At 41.7% G+C, this 19,081-nt stretch overlaps 1 protein-coding gene across 5 annotated transcripts; it reads right to left on the bottom strand.

The window, feature by feature from the left end:
- Nucleotides 1-451: 451 nt before the first annotated feature.
- Pacrgl (parkin coregulated like) lies at nucleotides 452-18,871 on the bottom strand. 5 transcript variants are annotated; one of them, XM_032915857.1, is made up of 9 exons: nucleotides 18,739-18,871; nucleotides 16,976-17,043; nucleotides 16,694-16,845; nucleotides 14,645-14,712; nucleotides 12,898-12,988; nucleotides 10,613-10,747; nucleotides 9,895-10,002; nucleotides 8,213-8,293; nucleotides 452-1,194 (listed from the first exon to the last, which is right to left on the bottom strand). In XM_032915857.1, the coding sequence occupies exons 2-9, from the start codon at nucleotides 17,025-17,027 to the stop codon at nucleotides 1,138-1,140; spliced, it is 744 nt and encodes a 247-aa protein (XP_032771748.1). In that variant the 5' UTR covers nucleotides 17,028-17,043; nucleotides 18,739-18,871; the 3' UTR covers nucleotides 452-1,137. The 5 variants fall into 5 exon arrangements, 3 of the variants coding, with proteins under 3 accessions (XP_032771748.1, XP_032771749.1, XP_032771750.1); XM_032915858.1 differs by having other exon boundaries at nucleotides 18,648-18,871; XM_032915859.1 differs by lacking the exon at nucleotides 18,739-18,871 and adding an exon at nucleotides 17,879-18,212.
- Between the last annotated feature and the right edge of the window lie 210 nt (nucleotides 18,872-19,081).

The following is a 19,081-nucleotide window of genomic DNA, read 5'->3' on the forward strand; positions in this document are numbered from 1 at the left end:
GACAGAGACCCTGGTGGAGAGTGGGCATGTCTGTGGTATGGTCCCTCAGCGATTGCTTGTATTCTCACCTGACAGCGGTGTAACTATCTGAAAAAAGAACCGCTAAAGGTCAACCAGACGTCTGTGGGCGAGAACAAGGGCAAGGCCATCATCTCTCCAGTGTTTCAAGAGCATGTAGCTGTGCCATGCGTCACAGTGACTGCCTGTCTCCATGCTGGCCAAGGAGCGGCTATGGTTTGGATTTGGTGTGGCTATCCAAGTCCCTACAGCCGCTCTTCCTGTCAGTGAGATTGGAGGCCTAACTCCCACTTTATATTTCTCCTCCTCTACTCCTTCTTCTCTTGCAGAATGACCTAGTTACCAGCTCATCAGAAACTCTGGACTGTATCCATAACTTATGTTTAACACACCAAGTAACTGGGACACACAAATAATTACAACTACAATATCACTGAGTACATGTAAGATTTAAGATTTTAATTTCTGAATACCTGTATATATACATCATCAGTATTTTGGGGCTACAAAATACAAAAATAGCATTTACTTAATTTCAATTAACACCTAAAGTTTAGGTACTTTAAAAAGTTGTAATGAACAACAAACTTGTAATAGACTTTTCACATTTAAAAGAAATTTGTAAAGCTAGAATATTCAGAACAAAAATGATATTACCAAGCATTCCCGCAATATAAAATACACATTTACACACTCCAGCTAATAATGAAGTCACAAATGTTTACTTGCTATCTTAAAACTTTTTCAGTCTTGATAAATATAAAAACCAAGAAATGGCCAAAACCAACCTATAAAGTAAAGTACAGTCACAAAGTGATCTTCAGATGGGCTGTAAGTAAAAATGTACTGGAAAATACACACACAGATATGATCCATAAACTCGCACAGATGACGAGGACGAGAAACCCCCACAGCACTCAACTTTTATGCACATTACTTTAATTAGTTTTTTGTTCACAAACTTCTTGTATGGTGATTCTTCTGAACTTGACATTGGTTCTTGCAGCAGAGTTAATGAATGAATGGTGCTGTGAGTCAGAATGAACTGAACTGACAAAAGGCCCAGGCGACCACTGGCAGCGCCTAAGGAAGCAGCATGGCTTTTGTTGCCTCCCTTGCTCAAGAGCAGATAGAGCAGTATGTTGGGATTTTGGATTTGATGATGATAAGACTTGCCTGACAACAAAAGAAAACACAGGCATTAGAAAAAACAGTTCCTCAGTGGGCACTACTGAGTGTTGGTTAACAAGTGTTGGTTAAGAAGTATACAAGACTCTGTTTTAATCTTTGCCTCCCTATTCCCTGCCAAGGGTATTCTTGTTCCCCTTCTAAAGAAGGAGTGAAGCATTCGCATTTTGATCATCCGTCTTGAGTTTCATGTGTTCTGTGCACCTAGGGCAATTCAAGCATTTGGGCTAACAGCCACTTATCAATGAGTGCATACCATGTGTGTTCTTCTGTGATTGGGTTACCTCACTCAGGATGATATTTTCCAGATCCAAATTGTTGGGGGGAGGGCGGTAATGGGGGGAGGATGGGGAGGGGAATACCCATATAGAGGGGAAGGGAAGGGGTTAGGGGGATGTTTGCCCAGAAACCGGGAAAGGGAATAACATTCGAAATGTAAGTAAGAAATACTCAAGTTAATAAAAAAAAAATTATAAAAAAAAAGGAGTATATAAGACTCCCCTGTACCTTCTGACACCACCCAAAATAACTAAAATTAAGAAAGAAAGAAAGAAAGAAAGAAAGAAAGAGAGAGAGAGAGAAAGAAAGAGAGAGAGAGAGAAAGAAAGAAAGAAAGAAAGAAAGAAAGAAAGAAAGAAAGAAAGAGAGGGAGAGAAAGAAAGGAAGGAAGAAAGAAAGAAAGGAAGGAAGGAAGGTCGGTCCAATCTAGATATTCACTAGAGCATGGTCAAACTCTCAGTGGTGGACCTCTTAAACTGAACTGAGTCCTTCCCCTCCTCCCCACACCCCTGCTAGTAACCATCAATTGTAGAAAGCTAATGTCAGTATCCGCAAACAAAACTAAAACAAAAGATACAAGCAAAATTACAAGATGAGTAGAACTTTTTCTGAGGTAAATTAAAAAAAAAAAAAAACCAAAAAACAAAACAAAACCCTACCTATCTACAGAAGCAGTGAGAAGTGAGAGCAGTACTTAGATTATCTTCCCTGTACCTCATTGGCATACTAGGGCTACCCAACATCCTGATGTAAAGGAAGGGACTAGCCCAGCCTCCCTGAGGCTCACCCTGGAGCCTAAATGAGCTTGGTGCTTACAATGGGCTATGGAGGGTACGTGTTACAGTGCTCACACACACTAAAGGATATGAGGCGCACGCAGGGCACTTCCCTCTCCCAAGACAAATGAGCATGTTGCTGAGCACGGAAAGTAAATCATGCATTTGTAAAACTATGTTCAACTTAAGACCGGGAAAGATTAGTTATAAGAAAGATTGTGTGTTTTAACAAATGTTTCCATTTCTCCAGTAGTTGAGCCTTCACATTATTATAATCTATAAAAGTCAAGAGAAACAGGAAACACCTGCACTAAGAATTCCTGGTTTTGATTTTTTTTCAGGTATTTTTTTTTAGTTGATGTGTATGGGGTTCTGAATATGTCTGAGCACCAAATGTATGGAATGTCCAAGGAGGCCAGAAGTGGACATTAGGTTTTCTATGGTTGTAAGTCATCACCATATAGATGCTGGGAATGAAACTGCATTCTCTGAAGAGCAGACCAATGAGTCATCTCTCCAGTCCCAAGAACTTTTTAAAGAATCATTACTACTGAAGAAACTAAATATATATTTTTTTTAATTCTTAGAAGAGAAAGAGGACTATTGCACAACATTAATCAAACCAAAAAGGCACAGGCATTAATTCTAAAGCATAGCTTAAAAAAATTTTAAATGTGTAATTTTATAGGTATTAACATTTTGCCCATGTGTGTCTCTTGTACCATGTGCATGCCTGGTGCCCGGGGAAGCCATCAAGACAGCATTATGTCAGCTTGGAAATGGAGGTTGTGAATCACCATGTGAGTACAGAGAATTGAACCCAGGTTCTCTGCAAAAGCAACAAGTGATCTTAACTGCTGAGTCATCTCTCTACCCAATAGTAAACCTTAGTGATAACATAATTTACCATTACTTTACTAAAATATAATGTAGGACACACAATGGTCAGTAAAGATACTGAGGAATGTTTAACATCTCTTGTACAAACAACCTCCTTTTCTTTTTAAATTCAATATTAGCAATATCTAAACTAATAAGATTGAGTAACAACAAAAGCAGCCCCCCCACACACCCAAGGGCCTTGGACTAGCCAACTACATCTTCTGCAAGCCAGCTAACTTACATCTTCTGCGGGCCAGCCGCCCCCCCCCCACACCCAAGGGCCTTGGATTAGCCAACTACATCTTCTGCAGGCCAGCCCCCCCCCACACCCAAGGGCCTTGGATTAGCCAACTACATCTTCTGCAGGCCAGCCCCCCCCACACCCAAGGGCCTTGGACTAGCCAACTACATCTTCTGCAGGCCAGCTCCAAATGCAGCTTCTGAGAAGCATCTCCATCACAACGTCCCCTCCCAACACACAGACGTCCACAAATGTCACATGATGCTCCTGTCTTTTTTCCTGATTCATTCCCTAAGAAGCTCTTCTGGAGGCGGGCAACCATCTAGGAGAGGCCCAGCTTAAAAAGCTGTCACCATTATCCACCATCTGTTTACAAAGAACATTTCACAAAGGAGAGCACAGTTACTTCTGGGACTCAGACTGTAGGATGACCGAGTACACTGACAGATAAGTACTTTCTCAGTGGAGTCACTGGACAGGTAGGTGCTGGTTCTGCACATGTCCTCAGGGTCTCCTGTCTAGAGCTCAAACACAAGGAAGAAATACATTCTCTAACAGTTCCTTTAAGGCTTAGTTCCTCTGCATAAACTTTAGGTGTTCATCACAAAAACACTATATGCAATTTATAGATTATTAAAAGTAGCAGAATTAGCTGATTAAGGCAAGGGCAGCAAAATATATATAATCATATACATTTCCATGTAATTATTTAGAAAATACAGGAAATGAAAGTTCTATATTGTTAAGTAGCTGAATACTTCTTTTAAATTATAAAATTTCAAATAATCTTGCTGACATCATATAGTAATGAAGCCGCCATATTCCTGCCCTTGAAGAGTTGTGAAAAAAAAAATCAGATCAACTCTTCCAGAATGTATATATATGTGCTGCACTAACATGTCCATCTACAGGGAGATTCTAAAACTCAGTGGAAGAAAACAAGGCCAAACAAAGGGAAGAGGAGATCCATGACTACAGTAAGCTCAAGTAGTACCTTCTGACCCATACAAGGACCTGGGATTTCTCCCTAGTACAGAAATAAATAAAAAGTTAAAAGAAACTGGGGTTGGGCTCAGTTATCCTTGCTCTGATCTTTTCACAGGTTGAAACAAAATATCTAAAATAGTTTAAAGAGAAAAATAAGTAAGAGTGTACCACAAAAATGCACAGGCCTGTATTTACCCAGCTGGTTCTGAAAAAGCCATCTTAAAAACTCAACTGAACCCAACTGAACCCAACTCCCCTACCTGCTGCACCCCTGCGTGTTTTTGGACAGGATCTGGGACTTTCTGCAAACATCAGAGAGTGGCTTTGGCCTAAAAGTATCTGATGTTCTTTGACCATAACTGAATGCACGCCAGGGCCTCGGGGCTTGCCCAGCTGCCCTGAGCAGGCGGCCATCCCTACCATCCCTTCATCCTCCTGCCACCTGTCTGCCCACCTTCAGCAAGCCTGCCAGTCTGAAACCAAACAGGTAAGATTCCCTCCCTACCCACCGAGTCCTCTGGAGAAGAACGCACGGCTGCCCTGAGCTGCCAGCTATGCTCACTAGACCTCCATTCTCCTACCACCTCTCCAGACACCTTCATCTGAGTGGGTGATCCAGAACCTTACAGCCCAGTGATATCACTAGAGGCCTACCACACAGGGTCCCTGAGGTTAGGCACCCTCCCAGTACTTACTACAACAGGAACATCCAGGAACTAAAGCTAGCCAGAAGGCTAAAAGCCCTGGAAAGAATACTATCAACAAAAACCAGGGCAGCTGACACAACCAGACCACAACTACCCGAGTACAGGAAGCCCTGGATCTCCTCAAACAACTGAAACACAGAAAATGACCTTAGATCCAATCTTATAAAAATGATTAGAGGCCTTTAAGGAGGAAACAAATAAATCCTTTAAAGAAATACAGGAAAATACAATCAAACAGGTGAAGGAAATAAATAAAACTGTTCAGGAAATAAATAAAACTTGAAAATGGAAATAAAAGTAATAAAGAAATCACAAACTGAGATGGATTCTGGAGATGGAAACCCTAGGGAAGAGAACAAGAACAACAGATGCAAGCATCATCAATGGAACACAGGAGATGGAAGAGACAATCTCAAGTGTAGAAGATATAGTAGAAGAAATTGATTCATAAGTTAAAAAAAATATCCTGGAAGTCTGGAAAACCATGAAAAGGCCTAGCTTAAGAATAATAGGATCAGAAGAAGGTAAAGAGTCCCAGCTTTACGGCCCAGAAAATATTCTCAACAAAATCACAGAAGAAAACTTTTCTAACCTAAAGAGATGCCTATCATCTACCTACAAGCCTACAAGAAGCTTACAGAACACCAATTAGACTGGACCAGAAAAGAAAATCCTCCAAGTACATAATAATCAAAACACAAATCTATACAACAAAGACTATTAAAAGCCACAAGGGAAAAAGGCCAGGTAACATACAAAGGCAGATCTATTAGAATTATACCTGACTTCTCAACAGAGACTCTAAAAGCTAGAAGGGCCTGGACAGATAACTTGCAACCTCTGAAACACCACACATGCCAATCTAAACTACTATGCCTAGCAAAATTCTCAGTCACCATAGACGTAGAAAATAAGACATTTCAAGAGAAATCTAAATTTAAACAATATGTATCCATAAATTCAGCCCTTCAGAAAATACTAGAAGGAAAACTCCAACCCAAGGAAGATAACTACATCCAAGAAAACACAGGAAATATGTAATTCCATACCAGAAAAAACAAGGGAAACACACACAAACACACCAACATCAAAATAGCAGTCACTGGCCATTAATAATCTCTCAACATCAATACTCTCAATTCTCAAATAAAAAGATACAGGCTAACAGTGGACTGAAACCATCTTTCTGCTGGATACGCCTCAGCAATAATGATGGACATATCTCAGCGTAAAGGGCTAGAAAAAAGTTCCCCAAGCAAATGGACCCAAGAAGCAAGCTGGAGAAGCCATTCTACTATCCAATAAAAGAGACTTTCAACCAAAATTAATCAAGAGACAGTGAAGGACACTTCACACTCATCAATGGAAAAATCTACCAAGATATCTCAATTCTGAACATCTATGTCCCTAAAACAAGAGCAATCACATTTGTGAAAGAAACATTGCTAAAACTTAAATTGCACATCAAATAGTGGGAGACTTCAACACCCCACTCTCATCAATTGGCAGGTCATCCAGACAAAAACTAAATAGAGAAATAATGAAACTAACCTACATTTTTAATCTAATGGACCTAACAGACATCTACAGAATATTTCGCTCAAAGAGAAAAGAATATGCCTTCTTCTTAGCATCTCATGGGTCCTTCTCCAAAACTGACCATATGTTCAGTCACAAAGAAGGCTTCAACAGATTAAAAAAAAAAATGAAATAATGGCTCTTATCAGACCACATGGATTAAAACTGGACTTCAACAACAAAAGAAGTACTAGAAAGCTTACACTCTCATGGAAACTGAACAATTCCCTACTCAGTGATCTCTGGATCAAGGAAGAAATAAATTGGGATGGGGAGCCTTCCAAAAATCAATGGGGGCAACATTATCAGAGACTTACAGCAGTGTGGATATGGAACATGAAGAGGTCATCTCCTATAGCCAGGTAGGAACCTCAGAGGAGCAATAGGGACACCAATCCACCCACAAAACTTTTGACCCAAAATTTATCCTGTCTACAAGAAACACAGGATCAGCGGATGGAGCAGAGACTGACTGAGCAAATGGCCAACCGATAACCAGCCCAACCTTAGACCCATCCCACGGGCAAGCACCAATTCCTGACACTATCAATGATACTCTTATGCTTGCAGATAGGAGTCTAGCATGGCTGTCCTCTGAGTGGTTCCACCCGGCAGCTGACTCAGATGGATGGAGAAACCCACAGTCAAACACTGGGTGGTGCTTTGGGATTCTTAAGGAAAAGTAAGGGAAAAGATTGAGGGCTCTGAAGAAGATAGGAACTCCATAGGAAGCCAACTAACTCCAACAGAGTCAAATAACCTGGACCCTTGGGGCTCTCAGAGACTGACCCACCAACCATACCAACCAAGAGCACACATGAGCTGGGCCTAGGCCTCCCTGCACATATGTAAGAGATGAGTAGCTCGGTTTTTATGTGGGTCCTGAACAACTGGACAGGAGGCTATCCCTAAAGCTGTTGCCTCTCTGTGGGATATGTTTTTCTAGATGAGCTGCCTTGTCTGGCCTCAGTGGAAGAGGATGTGCCTAGCTCTGCAAAGACTTAATGTGCCAAGGTAGGGGAAACCCAGGGAAGGCTTCCCCCCTTCTCAGAGGAAAAGGGGAGGCGGATATGGGGGAAGGGACTGTGGGAGAGAGGCAATGATCAAGATATAAAGTGAATTTAAGAAACGGGGAGGGGGGTTGGGGATTTAGCTCAGTGGTAGAGCGCTTGCCTAGCAAGCGCAAGGCCCTGGGTTGGTCCCCAGCTCAAAAAAAAAAAAAAAAAAAAAAAAAAAAAAAAAAAAAACGGGGAGGAGAGCAGTGAGTGGGACACAATAAGTGAATAAGTAAAAAAAAATTAAATTAAAAAAACTACACCATCACGGCAAAACAGAAATTCTAAGCCTAAAAGAAGAAAGAAAGAAAGAAAGAAAGGAAGGAAGGAAGAAAGGAAGGAAGGAAGGAAGGAAGGAAGGAAGGAAGGAAGGAAGGAAGGAAGGAAGGAAGAAAAGCTCACACTTACACTTTCAGCTACAATGAGCTAACACATGCTAACCACCTCCACCTGGACTGAAAGTAGAACGTACAGAGAGAGCACAGGGTAACAAGTACTTACACTTCCGCCGTGCTGCTCCAGCTTTTGCAAAGCACTGGTGATGGGCTCTTTGAATTTTTTGTCCATTAGCCTCTTCGAAAGCTTGAAAATTTGGGGAAGAGAGGTTATAAATAAACAATCTCTGCTATAAGCACAAATAATTTTTGAGCATTCCTTAATTTAAGCAAGTCTAACTTACTTTAAAAAAAACTTTAACAAAGTTTGTTTCAGTAAATACTTCACTAAAATTTACATGTAACAATGTAATATTTGGTTAAAAGTTGAATTCATGTCATTTCAAGCTCTACCTATCTCGCAATATCTGCTACTAGTTAGTTGAAGCTGGGGAAATGACTGACTTCAATACCCAATAAAAGCTGGGCATGCTGGCCTCTGTTTATAATTCCATCACTGGGGAGGCAGAAACAAGTGGTTCCTTGGGACCCACTGGCCAGACAGGGCAGCCTAATTGGTTAGCTCCAGGTAAAGCGAAGATCCCTCTTACAGAAGTGGACAGAACTTCTGAAGAAAACACCCAAGATTGTCCTCTACAGTCCGTACGCATGCATATGTGCAGACAGAGAAACACATATGCTCCTGCAGCCACACACAAACCTGTTTACAGAAGCATGGTCTACTTTTCATTTCATCACACCCAAGTCCATGAAGAGAACTATGCTAGAGAGCTCTACCTCCAAAGCACACATTACCCAGCAACACGAGGGAGACGCTGACAAAGGAAAGGAGACTAGAGGGCACAGGACCACTTATCTCTGCTTACATCCTAAACACACCATAGCCAGAAACCTAAGACGTTTAAGGAGAGCACAGATGAAGGGAGGCCGCATCACAGAGAAGCAGTGTGACGAGCAACTGCACAGCATCCCCATTAAATACACGCACTTCTGCAGACAGTAACCTAGACAGTTCAGCTACAGTAAGCCATCCTCTCTGCTAAGCATTTTGGAAATATAATCAACACAGGTTTAACGGAACGGTACTGAGCACTTTTTTTTTTTTTTTTTTTTTTGGTTCTTTTTTTGAGCTGGGGACCAAACCCAGGGCCTTGCGCTTCCTAGGCAAACGCTCTACCACTGAGCTAAATCCCCAACCAAAGCAAGTTGTCTTTTTTTTTTTTTTAGCACTTTTTATTATAAACCTAAACTCAGTACTGTAAGTTTAATCCACTAGAAAATAATAAAGAGGTACAGTCCACTAAATACTCTGTGACATACTTAGTCTAATCTTCACTTGTTGGTGAGGGTTGGTTAGCATGCACTGCTAACGTCACTGGACAGAAAAATACCCAGGTAAATAAAACAAGCCCTTGGTTTGTGTGAGGGTTTTGCCAGAGAAAGTTGAAAGGCTCGGACCAAGGAGTGGACTGATTCTTTTTCATGTGATGATGTTATTGAAAGGTGGTGGGGTGGGTAGTGGGGTGGTGCTGCAGAGAAGTTCTGAGGCCCTGTGCCTTTCCCACACACCTGTTCCACATGACCACATCCGTCCTGCCACGAAGGACTCACACCTGTGCAACATTGAGGCCAAGCAAATCCTTCCTATCCTGGGTTTGTTTCTGCCAAGTAGGCTATACCATGACAAGAAACTGGGTTGTACGGATCTGAGCTAGGTTAGTTAGTGCTTGATCTGAAGGCTGGGCTTATGAAGATCTGCCCAGCTAGTCTCCCCTGGGCGGTACTCACACTTGTAAGCAGCAGTTTCAGGTGGCCATTCAGGGACGGGCCAACAACCGCACTCAGCTGCACGAGAGCGCTCAGTCCTCTTTCAAACACTTCATCAGCAGAGTGAACCTGTGGGCCAGTTAACAGGGAAATCAGAGCCTACACAGCCCTCCGAAGAGTCTCTGGATACTTTCATTTGGACCTTTTCCATGAGCCTTTATAATTCTACTTCCTGCTTTCAGAATGGATTTTCTACAAGGATCAGTGCACTTCTATCTCAACGAGCTTGTTCATTGGAATCAATGCGGGTAGGGGGAAGTAAAGGGACAAAATAGGGAAAATGAAAGGGAGGAGAGTAGGGAAAGGGGCAGGCAGGTGCAAGACAACAGCAGTAGGCATTTCATCCTGGAAATCTATCAACAAACAGAATTTTGGGAGTAAGCTTTATTGTACTGTATCTAGGGGTAAAACAATCTCCATCAGATAAGAACAGTTACTAATACACATCTGTTATACAGAGAAAAAAGTCACCTGAACTATATCCTCTATCTATCTAAAAGGTTCCCTTTTACTCCCAGGAACCTAAAAGTGCATCATCTAAAGTCGTCCAGTACAAAACTTTCTGACTCTGACAATGTATATGGGGAGGGGAAGAACAGATAATGCTCTCTTGTACCAAGAGTTTTCATCCATATCATGTTATTGGGAATAATGGAGTCCAGTGAAAGAAATGACTTACTAGAGCTGCCTTCAACACAGGGATCAGTCGAGGTAGCAAAGGGATAGCTTTTTCAGGAGCATCCTTGACCAGAAGTAACTCCCTAAAGCCTTCCTTTGACACAAAGGTATAAGGATGCTTGGTCTCCCTCAGACCCTGCCAAAGGAAATATAAACAGAGAAACCTGATTCAGTATCTTTTGATTATGTTACTAACCACAGAAGTCAATGCTAGTGTAAATGAAACTAGAAGTTTGCTTAATATTTTCCTAATCACAATTTCAGCGATTATAATTTGAATTATACTGAGAAATCATGTAAAAAGACATGATACAGAAGTCTTTACTCTTACATGGAAAAAGAAAAAAGAAAGCAAGAAACGGAAAAATCAATAGAATAATATAAAGGAAGGGAAAAACTAAAGAGATAAAAAAGAAAAAGGTAAGAAAGAAAAACAAAGACAGATAAGATGAGGAGAGGTGGAGGGGAAGGAAAAGCTGTTAGTCAAAGGAAGTCACCAGAACACTGACGTCACTGCTGCCTAAGAAACACTGCAGGACAGCAAACTGCTCACTGTGTGCTCCATATGGGGCCTAAATGTGCTCAGTGAGTTAACACATAGCCCTTCACACTTAAAAACATTAGGATATTTAGAAGGCAGACCCTGCACTGACTGTCTGGGACAAACCCAGTTAGAACTTAGATATGCTGTTCACACTGGAGCACAATTTGTAAACAATCTATGTATAGCATTTCTCATGATGCTTTCCTTCCTGAATGCCTTATACTAGTCAGCACTCTGTTATTTTCCAGCCAGTACTAGAAGGTAAAAAATGTCCATCTGACCTCTGAAAAAGTCAAACAAAGCAAAGAGAAAGCAGTAGCAATGCTCTTGGATCTCTTTGTGAGGAAGGTTCAAATAACCAGCTAGTGTCAAGTTACCCATGCCAATGTTCAGTATTTTGTCAACTTGTCAATTTGACCTGACTATCTGCTTCCAAACAGGGTCAAATAGCCTCTCATTGTCCTATCATGTTTCCTAAAACAAAACATGGAAAACCACTCACTAATAGGTTCAGTACCTGTCCTAACTACCTGTATCTTATTCATTTTCAAGATGGAAAATTGAAAATCAAAACTGAAATGAATCTCAACAGTGGTCTGTCGGTACTTCTTCCCCACTATTAGGTGAGGAAGAAAAAGTTGCTACCCAGCACAGAAATAAATGTACTGGCAGTGGGCCACGGGTGTATATACCTGACTGGGCTTGGACACTGAGATACCTTGACAGGTAAAGGCAGTTCTCAGTAAGCTGGATACCTAGGTTCAATCCCTGATCCCTTATGGTGTAAGGAGACAATCAACTCCTAGAAGTTGTCCTCTGACTCCTATATGCACTCCATGGAACACCCACACCCACAACAAACAAACAAACAAGCAAGCAAACAAACAAATGTTTTAGAAGGGCTTAAAGAGTGGTAAAAGCAAAAGCCCTTGAATGACTTCCCAAATTAGAGTACTTTGTTTACCCTAACCATTTGGACTATGTAATATAGTACTAGATTTGATTAGTCTAAAATATGGTTTGCAATTTTATATAAGAGTTATGAATCTTGGAACCTGTATAAGTCTTCTACATGTATGTATGGTTGTGTAGTTTGGTGTTCTTTAGGACTCCTAACACTGGGAATAGGGACTGTCTGACTCTTGCCTGTAGGACCCTTTGTCTCCCACTGGGTTGGCTTGTCCAGCCTTGGTATGAGGTGTTGTACCTAATCATATTGTAACTTTTTATGTCACGTTCAGTTAATAACCCTGAGAGGCCCGCTCTATTCTGAAGGAATATTGAAGTCATATTAAGTGGAGTGGATCTGGAGTGTGGGGTGGGTGTCAGACAGTGAGGAGTGGAGAGTGGGAAACTACAGTGGGGATGTACGGTATAAGGATAAGAATGAAGCAAAAAAAAATTAGACATGTCTATAAAAGAAATAAATATGATTTAGCATCTATTTCGTTTATTCATTAATCCCTCTAGATTTCCATTTTTACAAGACTGGTTAATTTATTTTATATACGTGTGTGTGTGTGTATGTGTGTAACGACTTATATACCTGCATATATATATATATATATATATATATATATATATATATCAATTGCAATTACTTGCTTAGAGTCTGATATATAAATGCCTCTTATTTGATATTTTAAAAGTATAGAATGATATACACTAATAAGGTGCAAAATAACAATAAAATTTTTAAAATAGTTTTTCTACAAGCACTCACAAGGGTTGGAATGTTTTACCTCGGCTAATGTAATTAGGAGCGGGTCAAATGGAAGAGTTTCAGGCTGGCACTCCCACTGTAATCTGTGTTTTACTGAGCCATGTACCAATCTAAAATACAAAATCAGTGAATGTAGCAGGAAACGCCACAAGCATTTCTAAGCAGGGAGTTTATAACACAATACTCTTCCCAGAATAGAGATGTAGTAGAATTATTTTATGACATACAGGAATACCATACTCTTAAAAACACAGACAAAACAGTCCAAGTAAGCAATCCTTCACATCTCCACGTTTTCCACAAAACTATGAGTATGGTTATATTGAAAACGTTTTATATTTATATTTAGACATTGTCACTCTCTCAAAATCTTGATATACGCGTTCCACTGATCTCTCTCAGCAGACACAATCACAATAAAATAGGTAACCTATAGAAAAATGAAAAATATGTAGTAACTAGAACAGGTAATGTTTACAGAGAACATTTTCATACACTGATAACACCAATGATCTGAGGGTAAATCTGCTTTACTCCTTGTTAAAGAAAAAACACTAAGTGCAGGAAGATGAAATGGCCCTGTGAAAGCCTCTCACTATCCTGCAGAGCCTGCAGAGCCATTCCTGAAACACAGCTGCGGGGCTACAGCTCAGCCCGGCCGTCATCTCTGCGGGTCACTGCTCGGTCACTAGCACTTCCTTAGTCTTCTGGGTCTTGGACATGCGGCCTCAAGAAGGTAACTTTCTACCTTTCCAGCAGTTCTTAGTTCTCAGGGGAAAGCACTCAAGACATTTAAAACAAAAGAGAACTCTGATCTCTCTGCTGCTCTCCCTCTTTCTGACTCCCACCCCCCCGCCCGTGTGTGTGTGTGTGTGTGTGTGTGTGTGTGAGAGAGAGAGAGAGACAGAGACAGACAGAGGAGAGAGAGAGGGGAGAGACAGACAGACAGACAGACAGGGACAGAGATAAGAGAGACAGGGTCTCCTTATGTTGCCAAGAGTGACCATTCACTTGCTTCTCCGCCTCAGTGCTGAGATTACAGATATACATGACCATGGCAGATTAACCAAATGCTAGGAGACGTGAGAAACAGTCCAGTAATAAAGCCACATCCCTAACCCTTCCATTTAGAGTCTACGAATTAAACAGCAATAATAAATTCATGCTTCCTTAACTTATTTTTCACTCTAAATTTGAATTTATTAAGATGCCGTTTTGAACTTTGAGAGCTAAACATAAAAACTGAAGTTGTAGTTATCCTTTCTATGACAGCAATAAAATTTTCTACCAAGAAAAAAAGATAAAGCCGAACATTCTATGATAAAACACATAAAAAATTTATTCAAAAAGAAGCAAAAGTAGTCATATATATTAATAAATAATATTATCTCACTGCACTGGGCAGTGTTTCCCTACAAAACAGGTGGGGTTTTGGTTTGGTTGGGAAATTTGCTTTTTGTTGTTGTTTTCAATTTGTGGAAGCCTGCCAATGCTTAAAGCTTAAATTAGTTGTACCAAAAGTGGTACACTCGGTTCAATTTAATTTCTTATGTGCTTTTCTACAGATCTTAGTAATTACATATTGGAGTTCATGTTTTTTATCAACAATATCCAGGAATTTATACAATTTAACAGTCAAGGTAATAAGCCGCCTTGGATTTCAATCTCAGTAGTAAGTAAGTTTTCAACAATTTAAGCTGAATAATATATTGATTTCATTCAATTACTTTGAGCCGCACAGTCAGCTATGGGTGTATTAATTTTACCTGCAAGGAATGCCTCCTTGAGAGTAAATAGCTGCGAATGCAGAAGGGGCCCGTGGCTGTTCACCAAACTGAAATTAAAGAACAAAATATCACCATCGCCTCCACTTACTGATATCTTCAGTTTTAAGCCTGCTGAGATCAGGTGCATGCAGGTGCATGTGCACGCACGCGCACACACACACACACACACACACACACACACACACACACACACACACACACACACACACAATACCCACACTGTGCAAACCCCTGCTCAGCCACACAACTGTGAAAAACACACAAACAAGCCTTTGGAGGTGTTTCTCTTCAACCCCTAATTTGATAGAAAGGTTTGCAGGTGGCTGAACACAGATCAACAAGTCTTTCTCCTTTCTCAGTCTGAAGGAAGAATCCTCAGATTAAGAAGAGGGAGAGTAGAGATGTGCTTTTACCAATCCCTGTATGTCCCACATGCCCTGTGGCCAAGCATAAATGTGTAAAGACCAGAGAATCTATTTAATTTCTCCAAACTGCCTTTATGCTTCTGTGAAACAAGGGGCTGGGCTTAGTAAAATCACAAATTAGGAACAAGTTTTAAAAACATACATGTGAATGTACCGTCTAGATTTTAGAAGTGGCACTAAGGACAGAGGACATCTGCCTTTAGTCAGCACTGTATGCCCTGCATGCCCTTCAGTCAAATATAGATATGTAGAGGTCAGAGAATCTGGGTAATTTCTTCAAACTGGCTTTATGATTCTATTGAGCAGAGGATTATAGTATGGTTTCTGGTAGACCAAATTTGTAGAACATTAAAAAATGGTTAAGAGTTTTATGTGAACACAGAACGGCATAAATGCGCCATTCCATGGCAGCTGAATGCAAGTTACTTCACTGGTCTCTCTGCCTGCGCCTGGAGCTGCCTGGTCCCCACAGCTCTCTCTACCCAAATCCCATGGGGGAAAGAGCTGGACTCTCAGAACTGTGGACAATCCTGAGAGCTCAGGGGAGACCACCACTTCTGCTCACATTCCTGGCCCAAGAGGAACCTGCCTAGTACCCTCTGGACACAGTCAGGGAGACGATCCTTCCAGTCTCTGTCTGCACCCAGAGCTGAAAGTGAGTCGCTAGGAGCACTGTCACACCTGAAATCAGGTAAGACCACCACTTCCGCCCCGAGGGACCCACCCAGAGCCCTCAGGACACACAGCCCCAGGAGCAGTCTAGGACAGGACCCTTCTGGTTTCTGCCTGAGCAGGGAGCTGACCCATTCCCACAGCTCTCTGTACCCAGATCCCCCGCTGGGAGAAAGCCAGTGTCCAGGAGTGCTGACACACAGGCTTACAGATACAGACATGATTGCTAGCAGCAAACTGTTGAACTGAGAACAGAGTCCCCATCTGAGGAGTTAGAGAAAGGACTAAAAGAGCTGAAGGGGCTTGCAACCCCATAAGAACAACAATACCAACCAACCAGAGCTCCCAGGCACTAAACCCCTACCGGAAGACTATACGTGGACTGACCCATGGCTCCAGCTGCATATGTAGCAGAGGATGACCTTGTTGGGCACCAATGGGAGAAGCCCTTGGTTCTGCCACAGTGTAGGGGAATGTCAGGGCGGGGAGACAGGCAGGGGTGGGTGGTTGGGGAGAGGGAACAAACACACTCATAGAAGGAGGGGGAATGGGATAGGGGGTTTATGACCAGGAAACCAGGAAAGGGGATAACATTTGAAATGTAAATAAAAAAGTATCAAAAAAAAAAAAAGAAAAAAAGAAAAAGAAAAAGAAAGGATAGGAAGAAAAAACAAAAAACAAAACAAACAAACAAAATGCTGACATGCAATTAACAAGATAACAAAATTAACATAGCTAGCTAAAAAGTAGTAAAAAGGAAACCTAAGAGAGCATTCTTGGATTTACAAGAATTTCCAAGAGCTTACTTACTGTAATCAGCTAAGTGCCTATTCCTATAAAATGTACTGCTTTAATGTATTGATTTAAAATAAAATGTATCACAAAGTCCATTATAAAAATAAAAATGTACTGCTTAAGGATTTATACTCACAGGGTTAATGGTTTTAGGGTTGAGTTTATCGCTTGGCCGAGGATGAGCTCTTCTTGCAGCCTCTGGAGAACTGGTTAATGAGGAGGATTTGCTGCGCTGAACTGTAGTCCTGTGTTTCATCTGCGTGCTTGAGGATGTGCGATCATTACTACCTAGAAAAAATAACAGAACATCAGTACAAAAGATGGAGATGCAACAGAAACTGATCCTGTATCTACATGGAATACAGAACGTGTCATTAACAAACCTGGCCTCTCCCTTTCAAGAAGTAAAACTCTGTACCTGTTGCTCTGTTTCTCAATTGCACACCTCCAGAGCACTCTGATTTCTGCATAGCTTCTCTTTCACCCCTGCAGTTAAATGAAACAATTTCAGAATCTGTTGGTCTGCCAAAACAAATACTGTTATATACAGATGTGAGTGTGGAGGCCCAAGGTTACCATCTTTTTCCAATAGCTCCCCTTTTTATATATCGAGGCAGTGTTGCTCACTGAGCCCAGAGCTCCCCTTACTGGCTAATGTCAGCTTGTGCCAGGAATTCCCTTGTCAGTGTCTCACATGTGCTGGGATGACAGACAGGTCACCCTAAGCTCTCAAAGAACTCTGTTTGATCAGATTCTTTACCAGCTGAGCCATCTCCATGGCCCCCTTTATATTTTAAATCAGTTTCAAAGCCACTGAATCTCTTCACCTGAAAAGCTCTTAAATGTCCCAAAAAACAGAGCTTCTGAGGTGTTTTAAGTATTCAAGGTAGTTGGTATCATGTGTCTGCAATTAGGTATGTGTGCACGGAGGCTCAAGGCTTACAGTGGGTGTCTTCTGCTATTGCTTTCCACCAGGCTACCTCACTGAACCTGGAGCCCATGGGTCTACTAGGCTGTTCTGCAAGCCCCTAGGATCTTTCCAAAATACTAGTTGTTTGGTTTTTAGACGGGGTCTCATTATATAGAACTTGCTATATAGCCCAGGTTGGCCTTGAACCTAGAGGGATCTACCTGTCTACATCTCTGGAGTTCTAGACTTGCTTAAAGGCATGTGACAGCATATCTGGCAAAGTTACTTTTTACTTTAAAAGACAATGTAAGTATATTTGATTTAAAAAATAATATCTACTTCAGTGAATATTATTCCATCGCTGACAATCATGGGCTCATAGATTTTGTGAAAGAAAAAGGCTTACTTCACCTTTAGACTACTTTGTTCTTTAAATGAGTTGAGGTAGGTAGTGTGATGTAGCAGTGACTAAAGGAAATAAAAAGGTGAAAAGTATGTTGCTATAAAAATACTACCAAGTCACCCTCATTTCTTTCCTAGGATTATAAATAAGACACCAGAATACAGAAATCCACTTTATGTGAGGGCTTATATTATTATTATATCATGTCACAATGTCATAGGTGGACAACACAACACAAATCCCCTAGCTTTCACTGGGGCCTCTGCCTAAAAGGGGCTGGTGGCAGCTGCATATGCTAGGAAACCACACAATCTTTGTTTTATAAGTACCAAATTTCAGTACTTGCCATCTTTCTTGTACTCTCTAATTAGAAACCTAGAAAATTCCAAAAAAGTTCTAAAGTTGCTCAGCTAACGAAGCTGTTTTTTCAACTGCAAAGGTCCTTCAAACTACAACGGACAAGCCCAATTCTCTTTTTTAGCATAAAGTAAAACCTGCTTTCCAACTTGTGAACATCCCATCATCAAATCAACCCACTTCCCAGCACCAAAGTTCCATTCAGCTCCAGGGTGTTGTTAAAGTGTGTAGACACCTCTATAGGAAAAGAATGAGAGACAGAGACAGACACAGAGAGAGACAGGGAGAGAGAGACAGACAGACAGAGAAAGAGAGATAGAGACAGAGACTAGCAGAAACAGAGACTGGCAAAGAGAGACACAGAGAGTGTGAGGAAAGATAAGCGCGGATTCCGTTCCCGGAGCTCCCGTGCTCTAGGACCTTAGCAACAAGCTCCTCCGGCTCTAGCCACGAGCAGCCGACCTGGGAGAGACCTCACGCCGAGGCTCCCGCCTCTGGCGTCCTCTCCTACCCCCTCTCCAGCCGCCACCGGCGCTTGCCGCCGCCCACGTGGGGTGTCACTCGGACTCTGCACCAAAGCCCACTTGTTCCCGCCTCCGGCAGCGGTGATTCCAGAAGCCAAGTTCAAGTAGCATAGACATCCGGCGCCGTGCAGTGACGTCACACGCGCGCCGCTAGCGGTAACCCAATTATAGGGAGGCTACAGAGGTGCTTGGGAGGTTGCCTGGCAACTAGGCCATTGTGGTGGAGGGGGAAGTATGCCACAGTTTGTCTCAGGTGACAAGGAAGCCCTGGGAGGACCCTAACAGAAGTTTAAGTTTAGTTTCCAGAAAAGAGACGCTGATTCGCTCTAG

The sequence above is a fragment of the Rattus rattus genome, chromosome 11 (genome assembly GCF_011064425.1).
Source record: "Rattus rattus isolate New Zealand chromosome 11, Rrattus_CSIRO_v1, whole genome shotgun sequence".
In the NCBI taxonomy this organism is placed as follows: domain Eukaryota; kingdom Metazoa; phylum Chordata; class Mammalia; order Rodentia; family Muridae; genus Rattus; species Rattus rattus.